The sequence below is a fragment of the Mastigoproctus giganteus genome, chromosome 5 (assembly GCF_048544385.1).
Source record: "Mastigoproctus giganteus isolate SK-2022 chromosome 5, ASM4854438v1, whole genome shotgun sequence".
NCBI lineage: Eukaryota > Metazoa > Arthropoda > Arachnida > Uropygi > Thelyphonidae > Mastigoproctus > Mastigoproctus giganteus.
Window position 1 is genome coordinate 3185650 of NC_143579.1, and position 26756 is coordinate 3212405.

The following is a 26756-nucleotide window of genomic DNA, read 5'->3' on the forward strand; positions in this document are numbered from 1 at the left end:
TATTCAGCATCAGCCAAAAAAAAAAAAAAACGCACACCACTCCCATTTCACCCCTCCGTTCGTTCGAAATACCTGTCCAGTTGAGCTTTAAATTTGTTTAGGCTATCAACTTCAACAACAAGTGATGGAAGTCTGTTCCACCAACCAACCACCCGCTGGCCAAAGGCAAATTTCCGCACATCTATCCGACATCCGTCCTTCCTCAATTTGAATTTATGCCCTCTGAGGTGATTATTCTGAGCAAGATGAAGAATCCCATTGGCATTGAGCATGCTCAAACCATTCAAAGCCTTATACACCTCTATCAGATCACCTCGCCGGTGCCTAGTCTCCAGACTCTGTAATTTGCAAAACTTAAGCCTTTCTTCGTAACAGCACCAATTTGTTCCATTCACTAATCTTGTTGCCCTTCTCTGTACCCGTTCCAGCAGCTCTACATCCTTCTTGAAATGAGGCCTCCAGACCTGTATACAGTACTCAAGATGTGGCCTAACCATTGCCTTATACAAGGGAATAATCACCTCCTTATCCCTGCTAGAAAAATTCCTGTATAACATTGACAAGACACCATGAGCTACTCTTGCAGCTCGTCTGCACTGCTCAGAGAACTTCATATCTGCCTGCACAATTACCCCCAGGTCCTTTTCATTCTCCACCACTGTCAGTGTAGTACCGCAGAGTTGATACGTTGCTCTGGGGTTACTGTTTCCCATATGTAGTACTTTACATTTGTCAATGTAAAGTACTACATATGTAGTACTTTACATTTGTCAATGTTAAACTTCATTTGCCACCTCTCAGCCCATCTGTTCAACCTTTCCAGATCCTGTTGCAGCAGCATAACGTCAGCAGTGTCCTTAACAACCCTGCCAACCTTTGTATCATCTGCAAACTTGGACATTAAACTTGATATCCCATCATCAATATCAATCATAAACACCGAAAACAACAACGGACCCAACACTGAACCCTGAGGAACTACACTAATAACATTAGTCCACGTTGAGCAGTGTCCATTGACTACCACTCTCTGTCTTCTGCCACTCAACCATCCCCTTATCCATAGCAGCAATTTGCCTCCAATGCCACACTGCTCCAATTTGTGCAGCAGCCTTCCATGTGCAACAGTATCAAAAGCCTTTCTAAGATCCAAATATATAATATCAAAGTTATTCCCTGCATCCAGTTCTTTTGTGACTACATCATAGTATCCAATCAAATTGGTCAGGCAAGACCTGCCCTTAACAAAACCATGCTGCGTCTGAGCTATTACTGAATTCTTGTCTAGATGATCCTGCAGTGCTTCTTTAACCAGTGCCTCCATTAATTTACCTGGAACAGAAGTTAAACTAACAGGTCTATAATTACTTGTGTCAGCCTTTGATCCTCCTTTGTGAATTGGGGTCACATTTGCACATTTCCAGTCTATGGGTACCTCTCCTGAGTCCAAGGAAGCTCTCATAATTATGGCTAAGGGTTTGCTTACTTCCTTTGCTGCCTCCTTTAATATAACTGGATAGATCCCATCCACCCCGGGTGCCTTTCTTGTGTTTATCTTCAACAGTTTCTCCTCCACTTTACTCCCAGTTATTTCAAAATTCTGTAGCTTACTGCTAGAGTTGAATACACCTCTGGCATTCCCCTTGCTTAATAACTCCTCATGTGTGAATGTCGATGCAAAATATTCATTTAGTTTGTTAGCTACCTGAGCAGGATCATCAACAGTTGACCCATCAATATCAAGTGGACCAATCTGATTCATCCCCTTCCTTCTAGAGTTTACATAAGTAAAGAACTCTTTGCTGTTTTTCTTTACATCCCTTGCCAAGGATTTCTCATAATCTGCCTAACCTCCTTTGTAACTTGGTTGCATATCAACTTGTATCTATCATAGGCTTCTGTGTCATGTGTTAATTTGTAAGTATCCCATGCATTTTTCTTCTCTGCCATATGCCTCATTAGTTCATCTGACATCCATTTTGGCCTAAACCTTGAACAATATTTCTTAGTTGGTATGTAAAGCCTAGTAGCTTCCTAGTAGTAACATCATCAGTAGGTCCCACTGTATAGAATTTAAATACTGTCTCAGTCCATCGTAGTCGCCTTTACGGAAGCAATAACCCTTCCCTTTACCCCTAATGGTAGTTACCTCTTTGAGTAAATCCCACTTCAGCACACTGTGATCACTGCCACCTAGTGGTTCATTTATCTGCATATTCTTAATGCATGAAGAATCACTGCTGATAATCAAATCAAGAGTATTACTCCCTCTATTTGCCTCCCGAACATGCTGATGTAGAAAACAATCATCCAATAAATCCACAAAAGCCCTGCTAGTGTGTGAGTAACCAGCCCCCAAATTCCAGTCAACATCTGGGAAATTAAAATCTCCCATTATAAGACTCTCTGATTTACTGGCCCACTCTATTTCCCTGTACAGTTCCTTATTATACTCATCAGAGTCATTAGGCCTATAGCACACTCCTACTCTCAATTTTGATCTCCCAATGCTTATGTCACACCAAACTGACTCAACACTGCACTGTCCAGCGATGTCGACTGGCTTCACTTCCTTGGTTTTTATGTGTTTCTTAACTAATAGCATAACCCCTCCCCCCTTCCTATCCTGTCTGTCCTTTCTGTAGACGTTGTACTCCCCAAATTGCAGTTCTGCATCCCTTATATCTGTGTGACACCACGTCTCTGATATCCCAACAATATCTGCCTTTGATGTTTTGAGCAATACCTCAAATTCATCAAATTTATTTACTAAACTTCTAGCATTGGTGTACACGCAAGTATACCTGCACCTGTTTCTATTCTTAGCTACCCTAACACAACCCATGTGTTTACTTGTACCGCAATGGCTCCCAGCAGTCTCTGAAATACCATGCATCTTGTTTTTCAGGCTTCTGCTCATTCTAATAGAAGCAGTGCAAGAATCTCTTTCACCTCTGCCAGTGGCTACTGTCAATCTATTGGTCTTTGTCTTCCCCCAAACTAGCAGTTTTCCGACCCACCTAACACTGCCTCGATAGCATCAGCAAATATTCTTGCACCCTTTCTATTTAAGTGTATCCCTCCCTGTAGAAGCAATCTCTACTGTTAACAAGTACAGTCCAGGCTGAAAAAAATTCTACCCCTTGAGCCTTGCACAATCTTTCCAGGGCCGAATTGATCGACAAGGCTCTCATCCTATACTGCCTCCTATCGTGTCTTGGCAGAATTGCAGACACTTTCAAATTCAACCCTAATTCTCGGCTTTTATTCAACAGTGACCTGTACTTGTTAAGTAATTCTGCCGGTCTCCTACTCTTAATATTATTAGTGCCAACGTGTACAACTATATCACCTTTTGTGCCCTTAAAAGATGATATTCGCTCTACAACATCAATATTCTGAGCAAGAGGAAGAATTCCATCAGAATTGAACGGGCTGAAACCATTCTAGGCTTTATACACCTCTATCAGATCACCTTACCAGTGCCTAGTCTCCATACACTGTAATTTGCAAAACTTAAGCCTTTCTTCGTAAGAGCAACGCTTTGTTCCATTCATTAATCTTGTTGCCCTTCTCTGTACTCATTCCGGCAGCTCTACATCCTTCTTGAAATCAGGCCTGTAGAGCTGCTGGAACATCCTTCTTGAAATGAGGCCTCTTGTGCAATCTCCAAAAAACTTTTCCCAAGTTGCAGTATTACACCGCTGAACTCCATGCAATAAAAATTGCTATCAAACACATCAACAACAGGTCTAATGAAGAAATTATAATCTATACCAATTCTTTGAGTGCAGTAACTTCTTTACAACATAAATGTCCGAACTCTCATCCTATTCTGAAAGAAATCAGGGCACAGTCAATTATCTCACAGAGCATAACACAGAGGTAAGGTTCTGCTGGATCTCTGGGCCTGATGCTGGAATCCAGGGAAATGAGAAAGTAGATCAAGCAGCAAAAAATCCAGTCAACCCAGTGTTTTCACTTGCCTCTATTCCTTGTATGGACTGTAAAGTCATCATAAAACAGTTATGTATTGACCAATGGACATCAGTATGGCAGCAAGAGACCCATAATAAACTTTTTCAGATAAAGCAAAAGCCACAATACTGGAAATCTAGTTCACAATTAAACAGACGAGAAGAGGTTGTCCTTGCAAGGACATGCATTGGGCATTCCCATCTCACCCACCTCCATTTGTTGACAGGGGGATGAACCTCCTCACTGTCGTCATTGTTCCGCCCTACTTACACTGAAACACATTCTCCTTGAGTGTTCCTACAATCATGCCGCTCGATTAACAAATTTTAAATCCGGTTTAACCCAAAACAATTCATTAGAGATGAACCATATTCTCAGAGATGATGCAAATTTATCTGATTTATTTAATTTTTTAAAACAAATTCATTTATATGAACTTATCTGACATATGACTGGAAAAAAAATCATTTGCACAATTTGGCCTTAGTTGCCCTTGTGCCAATAAACTTCCATTTAAACCAACCAACCAAATGAGGCCTCCAGACCTGTATACAGTACTCAAGGTGTGGCCTGACCATTGCCTTATACAACAGAATAATCACCTCCTTATCCCTGCTAGAAAAATTCCTGTATATCATTGACAAGACACCGTGAGCTACTCTTGCAGCCTGTCTGCACTACTCAGAAAACTTCATATCTGCCTGCACAATTACCCCCAGGTCCTTTTCATTTTCTACACTGTCAGTGTAGTACCACAGAGTTGATACATTGCTATGGGGTTGTTGTTTCCCATATGTGTAATACTTTACATTTGTCAATGTTAAAACTTCATTTGCCACCTCTCAGCCCATCTGCTCAACCTTTCCAGATCCTGTTGCAGCAGCACCATACTGTCAGTAGTGTCCTTAACAACCCTGCCAACCTTTGTATCGTCTGCAAACTTGGTCATTAAGCTTGATATACCATCAAGAGGCCGCTGACTCTCTTTAAAAATTACAGTTGTGAGTTGCAGGCTCCGAAAAAATAAGTGTTTGCCTTTTTTATTTACATAATTGTTATTTTATATTGTACTTATAGTTATAGTTACACTGGTTATTCAATTCCTACTATTAGTTCACACTCTCCCTATATATATTTATATATCTTGTTCAAATTTTCAGTCGTTAATAAAATACTTTTTATTCATCCACTCAAGTTCAAATACATTTCTTTAAACTTGTAGTGGATGACACTTGATGTTAATACAGTTTTTTCAAATATTAATTCATTAATTAAATTTAATTAATTTGGGGGGTTTGTCAATGATATATAGGAATTTTGCTAGCAGGGAGAAGGAGGTGATTCTCCCTCTGTATAAGGCAATGGTCAGGTCACGCCTTGAGTATTGCATACAGGATGTACGCAGTACTCAAGGCGTGGCCTGACCATTGCCTTTAGGTACATTTTAGGAAGGATGTAGATTTACTTGAGCGTGTACAGAGAAGGGCAACAAGATTGGTGAGGGGAATGAAGGGATCCTCTCACCAAGAGAGGCTTAAGTTCTGCAAATTGCAGTGGCTGGAGACTAGGCACCTGCGCGTGATCTGATTGAGGTGTACAAGGGCTTGAATGGGTTGAGCACGCTGAATTCTGATGGGACCCTTCCACTTGTTCAGATTACGAACCTAAGGGGGCATAAATTCAAATTAAGAAAAGACCAATGTAGAATAGATTTGTGGAAATTTGCCTTTATCAAGCGGTTAAAGGTGGTTAATTGCTGGGACAAACATCCATCTGTCGGTGTGGAAGTTGATAGGTTAAATAAATTTAAGGAGGAACTGGACAGGCATTTGGAGGGAATGGTGTGTTTTTTTTTTTTTTTTTTTTTTTTTGGCTGATGCTGCATAAGCTCATACACTTGCTTTCTTGCATCATATGCCACTACTACTACTATCATCAGTATCATTTATAAATACAAAAACAACAATGGACCCAACACTGAACCCTGAGGGACTCCACTAATAACATTAGTCCACGATGAGCAGTGTCCATTGATTACCACTCTGTCTTTTCCCTCTCAACCATCCCTTTATCCATTGCAGCAATTTGCCTCCAATGCCGCACTGCTCCAATTTGTGCAGCAGTCTTCCATGTGCAACAGTATCAAAAGCCTTTCTAAGATCCAAATATATAATATCAATGTTATTCCCTGCATCCAGCTCTTTTGTGACTGCATCATAGTATCCAATCAAATTGGTCAGGCAAGACTTTCCCTTAACAAAACCGTGCTGTGTCAGAGCTATACCGGAAGTCTTGTCTAGATGATCCTGCAGTGCTTCTTTAACCAGTGCCTCCATTAATTTTACTGGAACAGAAGTTAAACTCACAGGTCAGCCTTTGATCCTCCTTTGTGAATTGGGACCACATTTGCACATCTCCAGTCTATGGGTACCTCCCCTGAGCCAAAGAAGCTCTCATAATTATGTCTAAATATTGATATATGGTCAGGCATTTCATCAGGGGACTACACCTGACCATGTATCAGGAACTGCATTTCTATACTTGTCCGTAGTAGTAGAAGAAAGATGAAAGGCCAAAAAGCAACAAAAATGCACATTCCTATACAGTATGGACAAGGTAGTCCCAATGCAGTGTCAATTATTAAGGTAAAAATAAGGATCAAGTTAGAATAAAATATGGTTAAAGGTTTACAGAATGGGGAAAGGTGTTTTATATAAATATATGTAGAGTTTAGTGTAGGATTTAACCATCATAATTTTGTGGAAATTGGAATTCAATAATTTGGAACAAGCACATGGTATAAGTTGAGGTATTAAATTGAGATAGGGAAGGGAAAAAGGAATATTTAAATAAATAAAGACTAAAAATATCAATAGAAGTAGGATAGTAGGAATATTCGTATCACCCTCGTATACACTAATAGTTTTACGAATGGGAAGAAAGATAGAAATATAGTAGAAAGATAAAAAGCAAAGGAAAAGTTATTAAATCACACAAAACTAGCTGGGGTTGTGAAGCTCAACCTTATAGTAAGGGCTCTGGCTTTGTGAGCATTAATATAAAAGGGAGCTAATACCAAATGCTTGTATTGCAAGGAAAAGGCAGTCTTAAAAATATGTAAGTCGAATCATGCCAAGAAATGAACCTAAAACAAAACTGAAAGTATAATAAGAAAATTAACGATACATGGAGTTTTCAAGTGATGCATAGCAGAAGTAAGCGGGCGGGAAAAAATATATGTAGCTGAAGGAAAAAGGCGGGGGAAATGTAGCACATGTATTTAGTATAGTAGATGAATGCACGTAAACCTTAATCACATTATTAACAAAGCTATGTGATGAAGCAGTTTATAGCAGTGTAAGGTTTACGTGCATTCATCTACTCTACTAAATATATGCATTTCCTTTTCTACTATCCTCACCCTTCTGGTTACTGGCACTTTTCACATCCATCTATGCATACTTTATTCAATATGTTAACACAAACTTATATATACTTTTGCATCCTTTAATGCTGCTTTTTGCTTTTTATAGCTGACGTATTAATCTTTCATCAACTGGAAACCTTTTTCATCCACTGTAACATTTTAAAAAATGTTACGTTTAATATATATATAGAAACATGAAAGCAATAAAATAATACTTAATGCTGTAGGTCCTAAGATTTTAACTACATCTTCAAGGGGTAGGCAAAACCGAAGGAACCACAGCAATAAGCATAGTCTCTGTTTCTGTTATGATGTATACATAAAAAATGTATACATCATACCAACCTGACAGAGACCATAAAGGAAGGTATAAAAAGAATATAATTCAAAAATTAATGAATAAAAATAAAATGCAGAATTATGCTAAAATAAAACTGATAAATCCTGTCAAAGGAAAATGAGTGAAAGTTTGAATGAAAGTTTGAAATTTAAACAAAGTAAATTTAAGATGAAAGAAAAGTCAGGTTTTGATAACTTATTGTAGGATCAGACTGGAGTTGCTTAAATTAGCAGAGTGCAGCCCTATGTTCGCTACACTCTGCTAATTTAACCCACACCGGACTGATCCTAAGTTGCCAAAAGCTGACTTTATTCTTTCATCTTAAGTTTACTTTGTTTAAATTTCAAACTGGGCATTTTGCCTTCATTCAAACTTTCACTCATTTTTCGTTTCACAGGATTTATCATTTTTATTTTAGCATAATTCTGCATTTTACTTTTATTTATTTTTTTATTTTCGAATTATATTCTTTTTGTTCCTTACTTTTTGGTCTCTGTCGGCTCGGCTAGGATGTATACGTTTTGTACGTATACATCATAACAGAAATGGAGACCATGCTTATTGCTGTGGTTCCTTTTGGTTTTGGCTGCCGACCCCTTGAAGACATAGTTAAAATCTTAGGACCTACAGCATTAAGCATTATTTTATTGCTTTTATGTTATTTTTATGTTAATCTTAATTTTATTTATTTTCAGGTAATCTGTTTTTACTTTGCAGGCGTTCTTAATTCTTAATGTCTGGTGAGTATGGGCTTGACACACCCAGGGTCCTGAGCTGGATATCATCATTCTTCTCTTTCTTGGTGATTCTCTTTTCTACTTCTCTCTCTCTCTCTCTCTCTCTCAGGGTAATTCAGAATTTTTTTTTTTGGCTGGTGCAGCATAAGCCTCGGACTTCCTTGTGCCATATGGCTAATAATAATAATAATTACACTTACCATGTTAACAACCCTTCTCAATACACTGATCAAATACATTTGTCTATATTTCATTATGGTTGCTGGGTCGCGGAGATGGGAGAAATCCCAGGTGCTGTCTGACACGAACATACCTTATGGTTTCTGGGTATTTCTGCTATAACTAGTAGTGTCCTGGATCTATAATCCAATTTAATAAATTTTTTCGTTCTTTTTTAGACATTAAGTATTATTTATATATATATATATATGAGAGTAGGTACTTTATAAAAAAAAAATTAATACAATTTCAAACAGTATATAGAAATAAATATTTATATCTTTGTAAAAGAATAAGAGAAGTTTACCTCGATATATTATGTAGAACACTTTTGTACGATACTCTCCAGAAATTAAAATTAAACAATTAAAAAATTGAAAATCTTACATTACAGTAAGAAATAATTAAAAATCAATTTAACGCAATTAAAAATTAAATGTAAAAAAGTTGCAAAACAATTTTCTTTCCCGAAGCTGACAATGCTTTTTGACTGTATGTCGTGATCACAGGAAAGAAAATTACCGAATAGGAGTGAGCATAGAACTTAAATAGGTATTATTTGTCTTCGGTCATGCGCTTAAAGGACCACGAGTCAGAGATTAGATATGGCCAGCGAAGATTAACAATTCTCATGTAATTTAATTAACGGTTTCTGCAATTAATAGTCTCGTATAATTAGGTTGGACACTAAGTATTTTGGCCTCGTTAAATAAAAAAGTATGTTTTTCATTAGTGGCATGGAAGGCTGATTCTGATGCTGCTGAACAAGAAGCGTGCACTGAGGCCGCATGTTGATTAATACGAAAATTCAGAGGAAGCCATGTAGAACCCAGATAAGACGAGTCGCAATCTCTGCAAGAAATGTATACTAGATCATTTATTTGTGTTGTGAATGAGGAAAGGACTCGGCAATTGTTCAGTATAGTGTGAAATTTCCATATTGGCCTGGCTACAATTTTAAATTCGGTACCTTTAAAGAATCTGTTAAGTTGTTTGTACCACTGTTCAACAAATAGGACAGAAATAAAGTACTTTTTGATATTATTGTTGTTAGTTGGTGTATTTTTTTGTTTTCCATCCTTAGCTTGTACCCTAATTCTGTCTATTGTAGCAAGTGGGTAACCCCTGTTTAAGAATATGCTGGTTAATATTTGTATTTCTGAGTCCAAAGCAGATTCTGTTGTTGAATATTTATAAGCATTGAGAAATTGATTAAAGATAATCAATCTTTTGTAGGTGAATGGGTGATATCTGTTATAATGCAGAAGCATACCGGTGTTTGTAGGTTTACTATAGATGTTAAATTGGATTTTATTCGCGTCCCGAGTAAGCGTGAAATTTAGAAATTTTAATTGTTTGTTTGTTATTTGGGTTTTAGGAGCATTAGCAACTAAGGCCATATTGCTCCGGGATATGCAGTGGTCATTCCCTGACCTTTCCGCATCCTCCGTATTTGGTGGAGACGGGCTCGAACCCCGGTCTAATCAAGAAGAGTGTGCTACGCACTGCTGCTCCTTCCCACCTGGCTATGGAGGCGCCAGAAAGAAGAAAATTTAATGACTTAGTATCTGTATTCTCCCTTTCCAATGTAAATTTGAGTCTAGAATGAATATTATTAAATGAATGTAAAATGTCTTGGATAGTGCTACTATCGGTAATTACTAGAACATCGTCTAAATACCTCCCATAGTATGTGATATGGGGTAGAAAAGGTGTCAAATGTATACGTTTAATCGTTGAGAAGTAGATCTCTGATATTAGGCCACTCAAGCTTAATCCCATTGGCAAACCAAAAATTTGTTTGTTTTGTCTCAAAAGGTGATATAGTTGGCTTCAACTAGGAGTTTAATTAAGAGAAAAATTTCCTTAATAGGAAGCTTCGTATAATTAATTGGTATCGAGTTATTATTTAAGATATCCCAAAGAATGTCTAATGTGTAATCAATGTTTGCATTCCTTGGTGGTTTATGTTTACATTCCAAGTCTACAATCCTTGGTGGTAATGATAATTTATTCTCACTAGATGTTGCCTTGTTAACTAGATGTTATATACAAATGTAAATGTTGAATACACATTATATATCCTTTGGGATATGTTAAATAATAACTCAATACCGATTAATTATACAAGGCTTCTTATTAAGGAAATTTTTCACTTAATTAAAATATCGGAGATCTATCTCGCAATGATTGAATGTATACATTTGACACCTTTTCTACTTGGTATCACATACTATGGGAGGTATTTAGACTATGTTCTAGTAATTACCGATAGTAGCACTATCCAAGAAATTTTACATTTGTTTAAGAATATTCATTCTAGACTCAAATTTACATTGGAGAGAGAGAATACGGATACTAAGTCATTAAATTTTCTAAATTTCACACTTACTCGGGACACAAATAAAATCCAATTTAATATCTATCATAAACCTACAAAAGATCGATTATCTTTAATCAATTTCTCAATGCTTATAAATATTCAACAACAGAATCTGCTTTGGGCTCAGAAATACAAATATTAACCAGCAAATCCTTAAACAGGAGTTACTCACTGTCTACAATAGACAGAATTAGGGTATTCTTTCTATTGTATCTTATATATTGTGTTATATGTAAGCTAAGGATAGAATACAAAAAAATACACCAACCAACAATGGTAATATCAAAAAATACTTTATTTCTGTCCCATATGTTGAACAGTGGCACAAACAACTTAGATTCTTTAAAGATACCAAATTTAAAATTGTAGCCAGGCCAATATGGAAATTACACACTAGACTGAACAATCACTCAGTCCTTCCCTCGTTTGCAACACAAATAAATGATCTAGTATACAATATTTCTTGTGGTGATTGCGACTCATCTTATCAGGGTTCTATGCAGTTGCATAGAACCCTGAAAAACAGCAAGGACATTTTTACTTATATAAACTCTAAAAGGAAGGAGGTCCATTTGATATCGATGGTTCGACTGTTGACGATCCTGCTCAGATAGCTGATAATCTGAATGAGTATCTACATTCACACATATACATCTATTTGCATCTACATTCACATATGAGGAGTTATTAAGGAAGGAAAATGCCAAAAGGTTATCAAATTGTAGCAGGATGCTTAATGATTTTGTAATAACTGAGAGCAAAGTTGAGGAGAAATTGTTGAAGTTAAACATAAAAAAGTCACCTGGAGTGGATGGATCTATTCAGTTATATTAAAGGAGGCAGCAAAAGAAGTAAGCAAACCCTTATCCATAATTATGAGAGCATCTTTGGACTCGGGAGAGGTCCACACGGACTAGAGATGTGCCAATGTATCCCCAATTTACAAAGGGGATCGAAGGGTGGCACGAGTAAGTTAGTTTAACTTCTATTCCAGGGAAATTAATGGAGTCACTGTTGAAGATGCATTGCAGGATCATCTAGACAAGACTGCATCAATAATCCAGACACAGCATGGATTTGGTAAGGGAAAGTCTTGTCTGACAAATTTGATTGGATACTATGATATGGTTACAAAGGAACTGAATGCAAAAAATAATTTTGATATCATATACTTGGATTTCAGGGAAGCTTATAACACTTTTGTGCATGGAAGAAGACTGTACAATTTGGAGCAGAATAGTATTAAGAGTAAGTTGCTACAATCGATAAAAGAGAGGTTGAGTGGGAGAAGACAGGGTTGTGATTAATGGGCACTGCTCTTCGTGGAATAATTTTATTAGTGGAGTTCCACAGGGTTCGGTGTTGGGCCCTCTTTTGTTTAGTATATTTATCAATGATATTGATGTAAGTATATCAGGTTTTGTGTCGAAATTTGCAGATGATACAGGGGTTTGCAGGGTTGTTAATGGTAGTGTGCTACTGCAACAGGATCTAGAAAATTTGGGCTGAGAAATGGTAACTGAAGTTTAAAATTGACAAATGCAAAGTACTACATATGGGTAGAAGTAACCACAGAGAAATGTACTAACTGTGTTGTACTACACTTATGGTGGTAGAAAATGAAAAAGACCTGGGAGTAATTGTGCAGTCAGATATGGTTTTCTCTGAGCAATGCAGACAGGCTGCAAGAGCAGGTCATGGGGTTTTGTCAATGATATACAGGAATTTTGCCAACAGGAAAAAGGAGGTGATTATCCCTTTGTATAAGGCAACGGTCAGGACATGCCTTGAGTACTGCGTACAGATCTGGAGGCCTCATTTTAGGAAGGTTGTAGATTTGCTTGAGAGTATACAGAGAAGGCAACAAGATTGGCGAGGGGAATGAAGGGATCCTCTTACCAAGAGGTGCTTAAGTTCTGCAAATTGCAACAGCTGGAGATTTAGGCACTTGTGAGGAGTATAAGGCCTTGAATGTATTCAGCACGCTGAATTCTGATGGGATTCTAGAAACAGGTGCATGTATACTTGCAAGTACACCAATTCTAGGAGTATAGTTAATAAATTTGATGAGCTTGAAGTGCTAGTCAAGACATCAAAGGCAAATATTGTTTGGATATCAGAGATGTGGTGTCACACAGACATAAGCAGTGCAGAGTTGGAATTTGTGGAATACAATGAGTACAGAAAGGATAGACAATACAGGAAGGGAGGAGGGGTTATACTGTTAGTTAAGAAACGCATAAAATCTCCAACATCAATTGGTAAGTGCATCCAATTGATGTTGGTGAACAATGCAATGTTGAGTCTCTTTGGTGTGACATAAGCACTGGGAAAGGAAAAATTGGAGTGGGTGTGTGTGTGTGTTATAGGCCTAATTAATCTGATGAGTATAATGAGCAATTGTGTAGAGAAATGAGTGGGCCAGCAAATCAGAATGTCTTATAATGGGGGATTTTAACTTTCCAGATATCGACTGGAACTTGTGGATTGGTCACCCACACACTAGCAAGACTAGTGGATTTATTGTATCACTGTTTTCTACAGCAACATGTTCGAGAGACAACCAGAGTGAGTAATATCCTTGATCTGTTTATCAGCAGCGATTATTCATGCATTAAGAATTTGCAGATAAAGGAACCACTGGGGTGACAGTGATCACGATGTACTGATGTGGGAATTACTTAAAGATGTAACTACCATCAAGGCTAAACGGAAGGGCTTTTGCTTTTGTAAAGGTGACTACACGGACCTCAGACAGTTTTTACATTCTGCACAGTGGGATCAACTGATGCTGTTACCAATGTTGAATTCTAAATGGGAAGCCTTCATGGACTTTAATTTTGGGGGTTAGTAGGTTTTTCATTCCAACTAAGAAATACTGTTCAAGATTTAGGCCTAAATGGATGTCAGATGAACTAATGAGGCTCATGGCAGAGAATAAAAATGTATGGGGTGCATAAAGTATCAGGTGACACAGAAGCCTATAGCAGATATAAACTAGCCTGTAATCAAGTCACAAAGGAGGTTAGGCAGGCGAAGGCAGATTACGAGAAATCCTTCGCAAAGGATGCAAAGAAAAACACCAAAGGGTTCTTTACTTATGTAAACTCTAGAAGGAAAAGGATGAATCAGATTGGACCCTTAACATAGATGGGTTGACTATTGATGATCATGCTCAGGTAACTGATAAACTGAATGAGTATTTTGCATCTACATTCACACATGAAGAATTATTCAAAAAGGGAGTGCCAAAAGTTTATCAAACTTTAACAGGGAGCTAGTTATTTTGTAATAACTGAAAGCAAAGTGGAGGAGAAATTGTTTGAAGTTAAATATAAAAAAAAGTCACCTGGGGTGGATGGGATCTATCCAGTTATATTAAAGGAGGCAGCAAAAGAAGTAAGCAAACCCTTAGCCATAATTATGAGAGTTTTCTTGGACTCAGAGGAGGTCCCCATGGACTGGAGGTGTGCAAATGTATCACCAATTCACAAAGGGGATTCAAAAGGTGACACAAGTAACTATAGTTTAACTTCTGTTAGTTTAACTTCTGTTGCGGGGAAAATAATGGAATCACTGGTTAAAGAAGCATTGCAGGATCTTCTAGACAAGACTGCAGTTTGTTTGTTTGATTAGTTTTTAGGAGCATTAGCAACTAAGGCCATATTGCTCCGGGATATGCGGTGGTCATTCCTTGACCTTTCCGCATCCTCCGTATTTGGTGGTGACGGGCTTGAACCCCGGTCTAATCAAGAAGCATGTGCTGCGCACTGCTGCTCCTTCCCACCTGGCTACGGAGGCGCCCAAGACTGCAGTAATAGTTAAAACACAGCACGGGTTTGTTAAAGGGAGATCTTGTCTGACATTTTTGATTGGATACTATGATGTGGTCTCAAAGTAACTGAATTCTAAAAATTATTTTGATATCATATACTTGGATTTCAGAAAAGCTTTTGATACTGTTGCACTTGAAAGACTGCTGTACAAGTTGGAGAGATAAGGCATTAAGGGTAAGGTGCTAGATTGGATAAAGGGATGGTTGAGTGGGAGATGACAGAGTGGTAATTAATGGACACTGCTCTTCGTGGACAAATGTTATTAGTGGAGTTCCCCAGGGTTCGGTATTGGGCCCCATTGTTGTTTTGTATATTTATTAATGATATTGATGAAGGTATATCAGGTTTAATGTCCAAGTTTGCAGATGATACAAAAGTTGGCAGGGTTGTTAACAACAGTAAAGACACTATGCTACTCCAATCATATCTAGATAAGTTGGGCAAGTGAGCTGAGTCGTCGCAACTGAAATTTAACATTGACAAATGCAAAGTACTGCATATGGGTAGTAATAACTGAAGAGAAACATACCAACTGTGTGGTACTACTCAGGGAAGTAGAAAATGAAAAAGATCCTGGGGTAATTGTGCAGTCAAATATGAAGTTTGCTGGGCAGTGCAGATGGGCTGCCAGGGTAGGTCATGGAGTCTTGTCAATGATATATAGGAATTTTGCTAGCAGGGACAGGGAAGTGATTAGCCCATTATTGCAGTTGTCAGGCCACACCTAGAGTACTGTGTACAGGTCTGGAGGCTTCATTTTAGGAAGGATGTTGAGTTGTTAGAACGAGTACTTAGAAGGGCAACAAGAATGCAGCACCTAGAAGCAAGTTTCAGCACCTGGAGAGTAGGCACCTGCAAGGTGATCTGATTGAGGTGTGTAAGGCCTTGAATGGCTTGAGCAAGCTGAATGCTGATGGGATTCTTCCTCTTGCTCAGATTCAGAACCTGAGGGCACAGATTCAAATTGAGGAAAGGCAGTTGTAGAATAGATGTGCAGAAATTTGCCTTTAGCCAGTGGGTAGTTGATTGGTGGAAAACACTTCCATCTTTTGTTGTGGAAGTTGATAGCCTAAATAAATCTAAGGCTGCACTGGACAGGCATTTCGAACAAATGGAGGGGTGAAATGGGAGGTTTTTTTTGGTTGATGCATAAGCAAGATGATTTCTTGCATCGTATGCCTCTACTAATGCTAATTACAAACCTAAGGGGGACATAAATTTGATTTGAGGAAAGACAGTTGTAGAAAAGATGTGTGGAAATTTTGCCTTTTGCCAGCAGGTGGTTAATTGCTGGAACAAACTTCCATCTGTTGTTGTGGAAGTTGATAGTTTAAATAAATTCAAGGAGGAACTGGACAAATATTTAGAGGGAATGGTTTTGTGAATTTTTTTTTTTTGGCTGATGCTACATAAGCTCATATGTTTGCTTTCTTGTATCACATGCCTTTACTATTACTATCACTGAATGGACAATAGTCAGTTTAATGTACAGAAGATTCATGATCTGCCATTTTGTACTAAACATAGCATTCTTAATACCCTTTACAGGTTCATCCTCACCTTTAATTTGAAATCTAAACTTCACCTTATAACAGACATTTGTAAATATAAATTAAAATCCAGCATCAATATGAATAGCCAATATAATACTAGCATTATATTTAAATACAATACAAGCTTGGACAACTTTGACATTAAAAACTGCATTAAAGAATTGGCTGGCCTATTTCTTCTGGCTGCCAAAATTTGAACATTATATCCAGATTCAGATATGCTAAACCATTTAGATTCTTAGCCTGTAATGATAAACATCTAGCCACTAACATGTCTTGGCTATTCATATTGATGCTGGATTTTAATTTAAATTTACAAATGTCTTATAAGTTGAAGTAAGTGTTTAGATTTGAAATTAAAGGTGCCACTATTTGCAATAACAATATTCTCTTTTTAAAGAATATCAAATTACTCCATGAAGGGAAACTGCTTGGTAGTAGTTTCCCTTCAAGCCTTTCTTTACCATCATTTCAGGAAAGCTCTCCAGAGTAGTCTCTGGCAGTCCTCCCATCTTCCATCATGCAGTATAATTGCATGATGGAAGATGGGAGGGGGACAAAGGTACAGCTCTAAATGGTGTTTTCGGGCTGGACCACTATATTCTACTGGACCTGAATCTATTGGTAACTCTCTAGGAGGCTTTTAGATCAGCTAGTGGATAATCGCACTGCCTCTACTCTACCAAATTGTGATTGAAGGGAGTCCAAGTAGTTTGAATGCAGTGGGGGGCATTATCAAAGCCATGTTACGTCAAGGAGCTGGGTATATTCTTGCTATGTGTTCATCATATCCAAAACTTCATTACTTCATACTACATGTCCTCCCTACCTTTTTTTTACTACTGAATACATCATAAATAGTCAAACTAATAGAACAAATTTACCTGCAAAAATATCTAAACCTCACAAACACTTTCCTTGTTCATTTTACAAATACATGTGGTCTCAGTTCCAATCTCAATGGTGACATTTACAGTCTGCAAAATCCCACATCCTTTATTTGACAGAATCCCAATTATTGGCTTATTTAACCACTGCTCATGTCATTCTAATTATTTGCTGTATGATTCCTTTTGCTTCAAAGGTGGTATTTGTGCTTATTTCAGCTCTGATATTCCCTGTCAGAGACTCAGTAATTTGGAATCTCCTCTTTTTGATCTTCTGTGGCTTAAAATCTCTCTGCCCCATTCTGTCAAATACATCTGTTACCTCTTGTTCTTCCAACTTCACTAATCACTTGGAACTTTTTGACTTCCTCTCTTTGAAACTACTTTCTTTGGTCCAATTTTCCTAATAGTGAGATAATTTTCCTTGTTGATTTTAATGTTCACAACTACAGCTTGCTTGCGTTTTCTAGTCACACAGACCCAGCCGGTTGAGAACCCAAGGCTTTTGTAATTATTAATGACCTCTACCAGAATACCAGTCAACTGTTCATTCTACAAGGTGATGTGTAATAGAGCCACAGAAAAGGTTCGACAGGCAAAGGCAGTTTATGAGAAATCACTAGCAAACAGAGCAAAGAGGGGGGATAAAGAATTCTTCACATATATAAATGCCAAGAAGAGCAGGACAAACCAGATCGGACCTTTACGTAAGGGAAAGGGGATAGTAATAAATACACCAGCTGCCGTTGCAGATGAACTCAACAGTTATTTTGCATCGATATTTACAAATGAAAAGCCTTTTGTGGCAATGGGAAATTGTGGGAGCGAAGTTAAAAAATATGTAATTAATGATATTGAAATTTCGCAAGATTATTTAATGAAAAAACTTTCAAGCCTACAGACTAGTAAGGCTCCTGGAGTTGATGGAATATACCCTATAATCTTGAGAGAGGCGGCAAGCGAGTGCATTGAACCACTGAGGCTGGTTATGCGAGCATCACTAGACTCTGGGGAGATTCCCTTGGATTGGAAAAGTGCAAATGTATCTCCCATACATAAGGGTGGCTCTAAAAGTGAAGTGGGAAATTATCGACCTGTCAGTCTGACTTCAGTAGTAGGGAAAATCATGGAGGCATTGATCAAGGGTGGAATTCAGGATCATTTGGATCGAATTGAAATTCTCAAGGATACTCAGCATGGTTTTGTAAAGGGAAAATCATGTTTAACAAATCTGGTTCGCTATTTCGAAAGGGTCACTCACGAGCTGGATTTAGGGAATAATTTCGACATTGTTTATTTAGATTTCAGCAAAGCTTTTGACTCAGTCCCACATGAGCGGTTGCTTTATAAGCTGGAACAGGTTGGAATCACTGGGAAAATCCTTAGCTGGATAGAAGGATGGCTTCAGGGCAGGAGGCAGAGGGTTGTGATAAATGGCTATTCCTCAGATTGGGTTGATGTAAGAAGTGGGGTTCCCCAAGGATCAGTATTAGGACCACTGTTGTTTTTAATTTTCATAAACGACATTGATGAAGGGATAGAGGGCGTGATGTCTAAATTTGCAGATGATGTTAAAATTGGTAGAGTAGTTAATGATCACTGTCAAGCTGAGCTTCTTCAGAGAGACCTAGATAGACTTCAAGAATGGTCAGAAAAATGGCAGCTGTGCTTTAATCCAACAAAGTGTAAGGTATTACACCTGGGAAACAGTAATCCCAAAATAACTTATTCACTTGGTGGAGTTCAACTAAACCCAGTACTGGAGGAAAGGGACTTGGGTGTTACGATACGGTCAGACATGAAATTCTCTGAGCATTATAAACAGGTTGCAAGGAAGGCCCATGGTGTCCTATCGATGATCTATCGAACTTTTGCAAGTAGAGATAGGGACGTGATAATCCCATTATATAAGGCCTATGTTAGACCACACTTGGAATACTGTGTTCAAGTATGGAGACCGCACCTAAAGAAAGACATCGAGCTTCTTGAAAGGGTGCAAAGAAGGGTAACTCGCCTGGTGAGATCGGCAAAAGGGCGTCCTTATGAAGAAAGACTTCGAATATGTGGGTTGCAGAGTTTAGAAACTAGACACCTTAGAGGAGATTTGATTGAGGTGTTTAAGGCTCTGAGAGGCATCAGTAAAATGAATGAGGACAAAATTTTCAAGATTATAAATGATGCTAGAACTAGGGGACATAAATTCAAGTTACGCGGGGAAATGTTTAGATTGGACTGCAGGAAGTTTTATTTTAGCCAGCGAGTTATAAATTACTGGAATAAGTTGCCTTCATGGGTGGTAGAGGCCGACAGTTTGGGGAAATTCAAAGGTCATCTGGATAGTACTTTCGGGTAAGGGAAGCGCATAGGATGATAGGATTAATTTCCTTTTTATTTAATTTTTAATTTCATTTTATTATTTTTATTTATTTATTAATTATTATTATTTATTTATTTATTTAATTTTTGTTTTTATCATTGTTTTGTTCGGATTTTTTTTTTTTTTTTTTGGCTGGTGCAGCATAAGCCATAGGCTTTCTTGCACCATACGGCCGTTACTAATACTAATACTACAAGAATACTAGTCAATCCTAATCAGACAGCCAGCACTTTATATTTTTCTAACAAACAACCCTTCTAAGTACACAGTCGAGGTGAGTGATTCTCTAGGCACCTCAGATCACAACTTGGTGATGGTCTTTTCTCCAATGGAGCCTTTCTCTCGTGGTTATTCAATACCTTTCATCACAAGAATTCAAAATGGGATGATTTGCAAGATTTCTTTTCATTGGCTGGATTACTGTTTCAAATCTTCTAATGTCAATGTTAGTTCAGATCATGTCTCTGAAATTATTCATGTAGGGATGAAATCTATTCTACACTCCACCTTAAAATCTCATCCTCTATCTAAATCTTGGTTTTCCAATAAATGTGCTAAGGCTATTCAAGATACAAATGTTGCATATAACAATTGGCTTCTATCCAATTCTCCAGGTTCATTTTGTGCCTACACAAAATTATAAAGTAGTTATTAATCAGTCCAAAATAGATTTTGAACAGGCTAAGAGTAGAAAACTTGCTTCTTGTCCAAATAGTAGTCAGGCATTCTGTTCTCTTGCCAAAGCTATTGGGTGCAACCTTTACCAGTATCTATCAAAACCGGTTGGTTCTATTGCCACCTCTGCTAAAGATGAAGCTGACTTGCTAGCATTTCAAGGTTTAGGCCTAAATGGATGTCAGATGAACTAATGAGACATATGACAGAGAAGAAAAATGCATGGGATACATATAAATTAACACGTGACACAGAAGCCTATGATAGATACAACTTGATCTGTAACCAAGTTACAAAGGAGGTTAGTCAGGCAAAGGCAGATTACGAGAAATCTTTGGCAAGGGATGCAAAGAAAAACAGCAAAGAGTTTACTTATGTAAACTCTAGAAGGAAGGGGATGAATCAGATTGGTCCACTTGATATTGATGGTTCAACTGTTGATGATCCTGCTCAGGTAGCTAACAAACTAAATGAATATTTTGAATTGACATTCACACATGAGGAGTTATTCAGCGAGGGGAATGCCAGAGGTGTATTCAACTCTGGCAGTAAGCTAGAGAATCTTGTAATAACTGAAAGTAAAGTGGAGGATAAATTGCTGAAGATAAACACAAGAAAGGCACCTGGGGTGGATGGGATCTATCCAGTTATATTAAAGGAGGCAGCAAAGGAAGTAAGCAAACCCTTAGCCATAATTATGAGAGCTTCCTTGGACTCAGGGGAGGTACCAACAGACTGGCGATGTGCAAATGTGACCCCAATTCACAAAGGAGGATCAAAGGCCGACACAAGTAATTATAGACCTGTGAGTTTAACTTCTGTTCCAGGAAAATTAATGGAGGCACTGGTTAAAGAAGCACTGCAGGATCATCTAGACAAGACTTCAGTTATAGGTATGGGATACAGCATGGTTTTGTTAAGGCGAAGTCTTGCCTGACCAATTTGATTTGGTACTATGATGCAGTCACAAAAGAATTGGATGCAGGGAATAACTTTGATATTATATACTTGGCTCTTAGAAAGGCTTTTGATACTGTTGCACATGGAAGACTGCTGCACAAATTGGAGCAGTGTGGCATTGGAGGCAAATTGCTGCTATGGATAAAGGGGTGGTTGAGGGGGAGAAGACAGAGTGGTAATCAATAGACACTGCTTATCGTGGATTAATGTTATTAGTGGAGTCCCTCAGGGTCCATTGTGTTGGGTCCATTATTGTTTTCTGTATTTATAAATGATATTGATGATGGTATATCAAACTTAATGTCCAAGTTTTCAGACGATACAAAGGTTGGCAGGGTTGTCAAGGACACTACTGTCACTATGCTGCTGCAACAGGATCTGGAAAGGTTGAGCAGATGGGCTGAGAGGTGGCAAATGAAGTTTAACATTGACAAATGTAAAGTACTACATATGGGGAAACAGCAACCCCAGAGCAACATATCAACTCTGTGGTACTACACTGACAATGGTAGAGAATGAAAAGGACCTGGGGATAATTGTGCAGGCAGATATGAAGTTCTCTGAGCAGTGTAGACGGGCTGCAGGAGTAGCTCATGGTGTCTTGTCAATGATATACAGGAATTTTTCTAGCAGGGATAAGGAGGTGATTATTCCCTTGTATAAGGCAATGGTCAGGCCACACTTTGAGTACTGTATACAAGTCTGGAGGCCTCATTTCAAGACGGATGTAGAGTTGCTGGAACGAGTACAGAGAAGGGCAACAAGATTAGTGAATGGAACAAAGGGGTACTCTTACGAAGAAAGGCTTAAGTTTTGCAAATTACAGTGTCTGGAGACTAGGCACCAGCAAGGTGATCTGATAGAGGTGTATAAAGCCTTGAATGGTTTGAGCATGCTCAATGCTGATGGGATTTTTCCTCTTTGCTCAGAATAATCACCTGAGAGGGCATAAATTCAAATTGAGGAAAGACAGATGTAGGATAGACATGCAGAAATTTGCCTTTAGCCAGCAGGTAGTTGGTTGATGGAACAGACTTCCATCCCTTGTTGTGAAAGTTGATAGCCTAAATAAATTTAAGGCTCAGCTGGACAGGTATTTCGAACGAATGGAGGGGTGAAGTGGAAGTGGGTTTTTTTTTTTTTTGGCTGATGCTGCATAAGCTTGCTTTCTTGCATCATATGCCTCTGCTAATGCATCCTATTTTTCTTGTTAAACCACCTCCTACCATTCCCAGTACACTACATTCAATGCCTCCTGTGGTCTTCCTTCAAAAAGGATGTCAGAAGAATTTTGAAGTGTCTTGATACCAAGAAAGTGCCAGGTCCTGATGGTATTTCTTCTTGTTCTCAAAATCTGTGCTTGTGTTTCCGAGCTTCCTCCTGTTTTGTGTGGCCTTTTTACACTTTCTTATTCCACCAGTCTTTTCCCTTCTGTTTGAAAATTTGCTCATATCCAGCCAATTCCTAAAAAGGGTGATAGATCCCTCTAATCCAATTATCATCCCATTGCATTTACTTCTACTCTTTCCAAAATAATGGGAAAATCTGTTAACTACCAACTCCTAAACTACCGTCAGTATGGATTTCGTCAGTGTTGAATCACTGGTAATATAATGGCTGATATTACCCATCTATGGACAAATTCATTGGAAAAGTTTGATGAAACTTATGCAGTTGCTCTTGACATCTCAAAGGCTTTTGATCATGTTTGGCATAAAGGTCAATAATAAAGGTCAATAAAGAATTACTCCTAAATAAATTTCCATCTTATGATTTGCCAATTTTTTGTTGTAATTGGGTATCCAATTTTCTCTGACCATTTGCTGTCAGTGATGGTAAGTGCCTTTCTGTCTTCTAACTCCTTCACTAATGCAAGTGTTCCCCAAGGTTGAATTATTTCTTCTACTTTTTCTCTTGAAATCCTATCCTTAGTTTTGCTGATGATAGCACATTGCATTCCACCTTTTAGTTTGAGAAACCTTGCCCTGCACAAACAGTTTCAACTTATCAAATATCCACTACCAATTCCCTAAATGCTGATTCTCCAGGTAATTTTCTAGTGTGGCAAAGGTAATTTAGTTGATTTCAATGCTTTTAAAACTCAGTCCTGTCTTATATCTGGAAAAAAAAGTTTCTTTTGCTTCTATGCTTGTCTTCGATGACACTCAGATTTCTAGACTAGATCACATATCTCTATTAGGGATTACCCTGACTTATAATCTGCCATGGCATAAGCACATCACAAATATTGCTTCCTCTGCACCTAAATAACTGGGTTTTCTCTTTCTCACTGAACATTACTTTTCTTCTAAACAGCTGTTCACTCTGTACAAGTTTCCCTACCATGGAATATTATTTTCACATTATTATTTCTTCTACTCATCCATTGCAGTCTAACAAAGTCCCTCCACCCTTTGTCTCATAGATGTTCTGTTTCTGCTGCATACCTTTTCTATAGATAATTCCATGGGCACTGTTCTTTTGAATTGGCTTCTATAATTTTCTCTCTCTATCTCTCCCTCCCTCCCTCCGAAACCAGTTTGTATATGTACTGCAACATCAGCATCCTTTTACTGTCCAACTTCAAATTCGCAGAACCAACTTTTCTTCTTACTCATTTATTCCTTCAATTTCTGTTTTCTGGAACAACCTCCCTTCATACATAATTGCTTTAAATTATAACCCACAGTAATTCAAGTCTGATGTGAACAAGTTTCTTATTTAATCTTATCAACCCATGCACGGTAGTAAGTACTACAGGTTTTAATGCCTCTCATGCTTGGGGTCTTCAAAAAAAAAAAAAAGAAAGGAAATAAAGTAAACAGTTATAATTTTATTCTCTGTTTCTCACATTGTGTTGAAGGTACTGGATTATAAGAAATATTTTAGTAACAGCAGTCTTACTATCCAAAAAAATTTTGCAGATTATCTCACTTCCAGTACGCAGCAATAGAGGTGTGTGAAAACAAAACTGAAATCAAAATGCAAAAAAATTAAACACAAAAATGGGTGCATAGTGCCATGTAAATATATTTTTTTCATTTTCTCTGGCACAGTCAAGTACACTTTGTGGTGTTACAAGAGAGATGAAGAGAGTAATAAAAGAGAAACTGTAGTTTCTCTTTTATTATTCTGTTCAAGTCTTTAAACCCAGCTTTTACAACTTTTGATTTATAAATTATTCATAATAAAGTTTATTATTCATTATAGGTTTATTTGTGGATTTATGAATAAGAATATCCTGTAATTTTGAAAAAGAATTTTCCAAAAGTTACATTTTTATAACTTGCTTGTCATTGCCGTTTTTTTATTTTGTTTTGTTTTCAAGGAATTAGAGGAACTTATCAAGGTCTTACTGCTACTATTATGAAGCAAGGTAGCAATCAAGCTATTAGGTTCTTTGTTATAGAATCATTAAAAGATTGGTATAGAGGTGGTGATCCAAATAAGCATGTAAATAAATTGATTGTTGGGCTTTTTGGAGCCATAGCAGGAGCAGCATCTGTATTTGGTAACACACCGATAGATGTAGTGAAGACTAGAATGCAAGTAAGTTTGTTTATTTTTAAAGAACATGGCATTTTTAATTTTAATTAATCAGCCTACTTAATTAGTAGGGTCTGATCTTTATGTATCATCTCTGCATGTAAACATCCATGATAAACACCTTTCCTGTTTAATATATGATGGCTTAGAAAAATGAGAAAGTATATCTTAAATATTCTTTTAGTGGTATGGTGTGCAGGTATATCAAGAACTGGAAATTGGTGCTTAAACCTGTATGGAGTGTAATTTGCCTTTAATTTCTTAAAGAATTACAGATTATTCTCAGATGTTTTGTGGTACTTCTTGTACCACTTCTTTAGTGATTGTAAAGATAGCAGAACCGGTAAATCATGATGATATGATTTACATAGTTGTATAATTTTGATTATACACTATTACCCATTAATTTGATTACACATTTCTTATTGGTTAAGGTTTAATCTTGAATTAGTTAAAAAAAAAAAAAAAAAAAAAAAAATAGCTATTAGCAACATCTGGTAAAGAATTAAGTTTTAAATAATTTTACATTAGTTATTTATTTATTTATATACAGACTTCTTGCATACAGGGCACTCAGGCCCTAAATAATGGTGAGAATGCCGAGAATTACAGAATCAATACAAAACTAGAATTAAAATATAAACAAAATTTAGATTAAGAAAACAGAGGCACCTCTGTAGCCAGGTGGGCAGGAGCAGCAGTGCATAGCACACGCTTCTTGATTAGACCGTTGTTCAAGCCCATGACTGCCAAATATGGAGGATGCGGAAAGGTCAGGGAATGATCACCACATATCCCTGGAGCAATATGGCCTTAGTTGCTAATGATCCTAAAAACCAAATAACAACAACAACAAGAAAACAGAGTAAAGAGCAAATTCTTATACATAGATGGATTAAGTGTAAAATCAATGTTGTAGTTATTCAATACCTGAAGGAAACAAAACAGAGGACAACCAAGTAAGTGTTGAGTACAAGGAATAGGCAGTGAGAAATAGCGACAATTCAAAAGGGGTACAGTGAAAGGTATTTGTTCAAGAAGAGATGGAGAATTGTTAACAGAGTTTATGATATTGTAGACAAAAAGAGACTCTTGGAGTTGTTGTCTAGCGTGAAGAGGAAAGATTCTGAAGTGATCACAAAGAGCTCCATAATTACGATGGTGAAAGGCAAGGTGATTTCAATAGCATAAGAATTTAATGAAATTAATTTGAATTCTCTCAAATCTGTGAGAAAGATATTCCTGTTGTGGGGACCAAATAATATCACAATAATCAAAAATAGGAAGTATAAGCTGCTTGTAGAGAAGAATAATAACTTTGTCACTTTGAAAATAGAGGAAGAGTACTTGATTAATCCAAGAAGTTTAGAAGTCTGAGATATTACATGATCAACTTGGGAAGAGGGACGAAGATCAGATCGAAAGAGGACACCTAAGTCCTTGAATGTATCAGTACTTGCAATTAGAGTTTCCAATATAATAATCAGTAAGGATGGAGGGTCTAATAGCATGATTCGAGTGAAAGTGACATAATTTACATTTTAGCAGGTTCAGAAACAAGTTATTTTTATTGAGCCAGAGTGAGAGGGAATCAAAACAGAACTGGAGTTCATTGCTGTCAGTTGAAGAAAAAATAACTTTGTAAAGTTTAATATCATCTGCATAGAATTGCCAATTAATAGACTGAAAATAAGGTTGACAGATCATTAGTATAAACAATAAAGAAGAGTGGACCAATGGTGAGCTTTGAAGAACACCTTGCGAAACAGTAAACGGAATTGATGAAGTACCATCAATTATTACAGATAGTTTAAGATTTCTAAGCAGCGAATCAGGCA

At 37.5% G+C, this 26756-nt stretch overlaps 1 protein-coding gene across 1 annotated transcript in view; it reads left to right on the forward strand.

The window, feature by feature from the left end:
- Positions 1–26756, forward strand: part of sea (mitochondrial citrate transporter scheggia) — a 109466-nt gene that overhangs the window by 52279 nt on the left and 30431 nt on the right. Inside the window, exon 4 of the mRNA XM_090373046.1 lies at positions 24701–24921. Coding sequence (XP_090229172.1) covers positions 24701–24921 — 221 coding nt within the window. The remainder of the gene's footprint in view (positions 1–24700; positions 24922–26756) is intronic.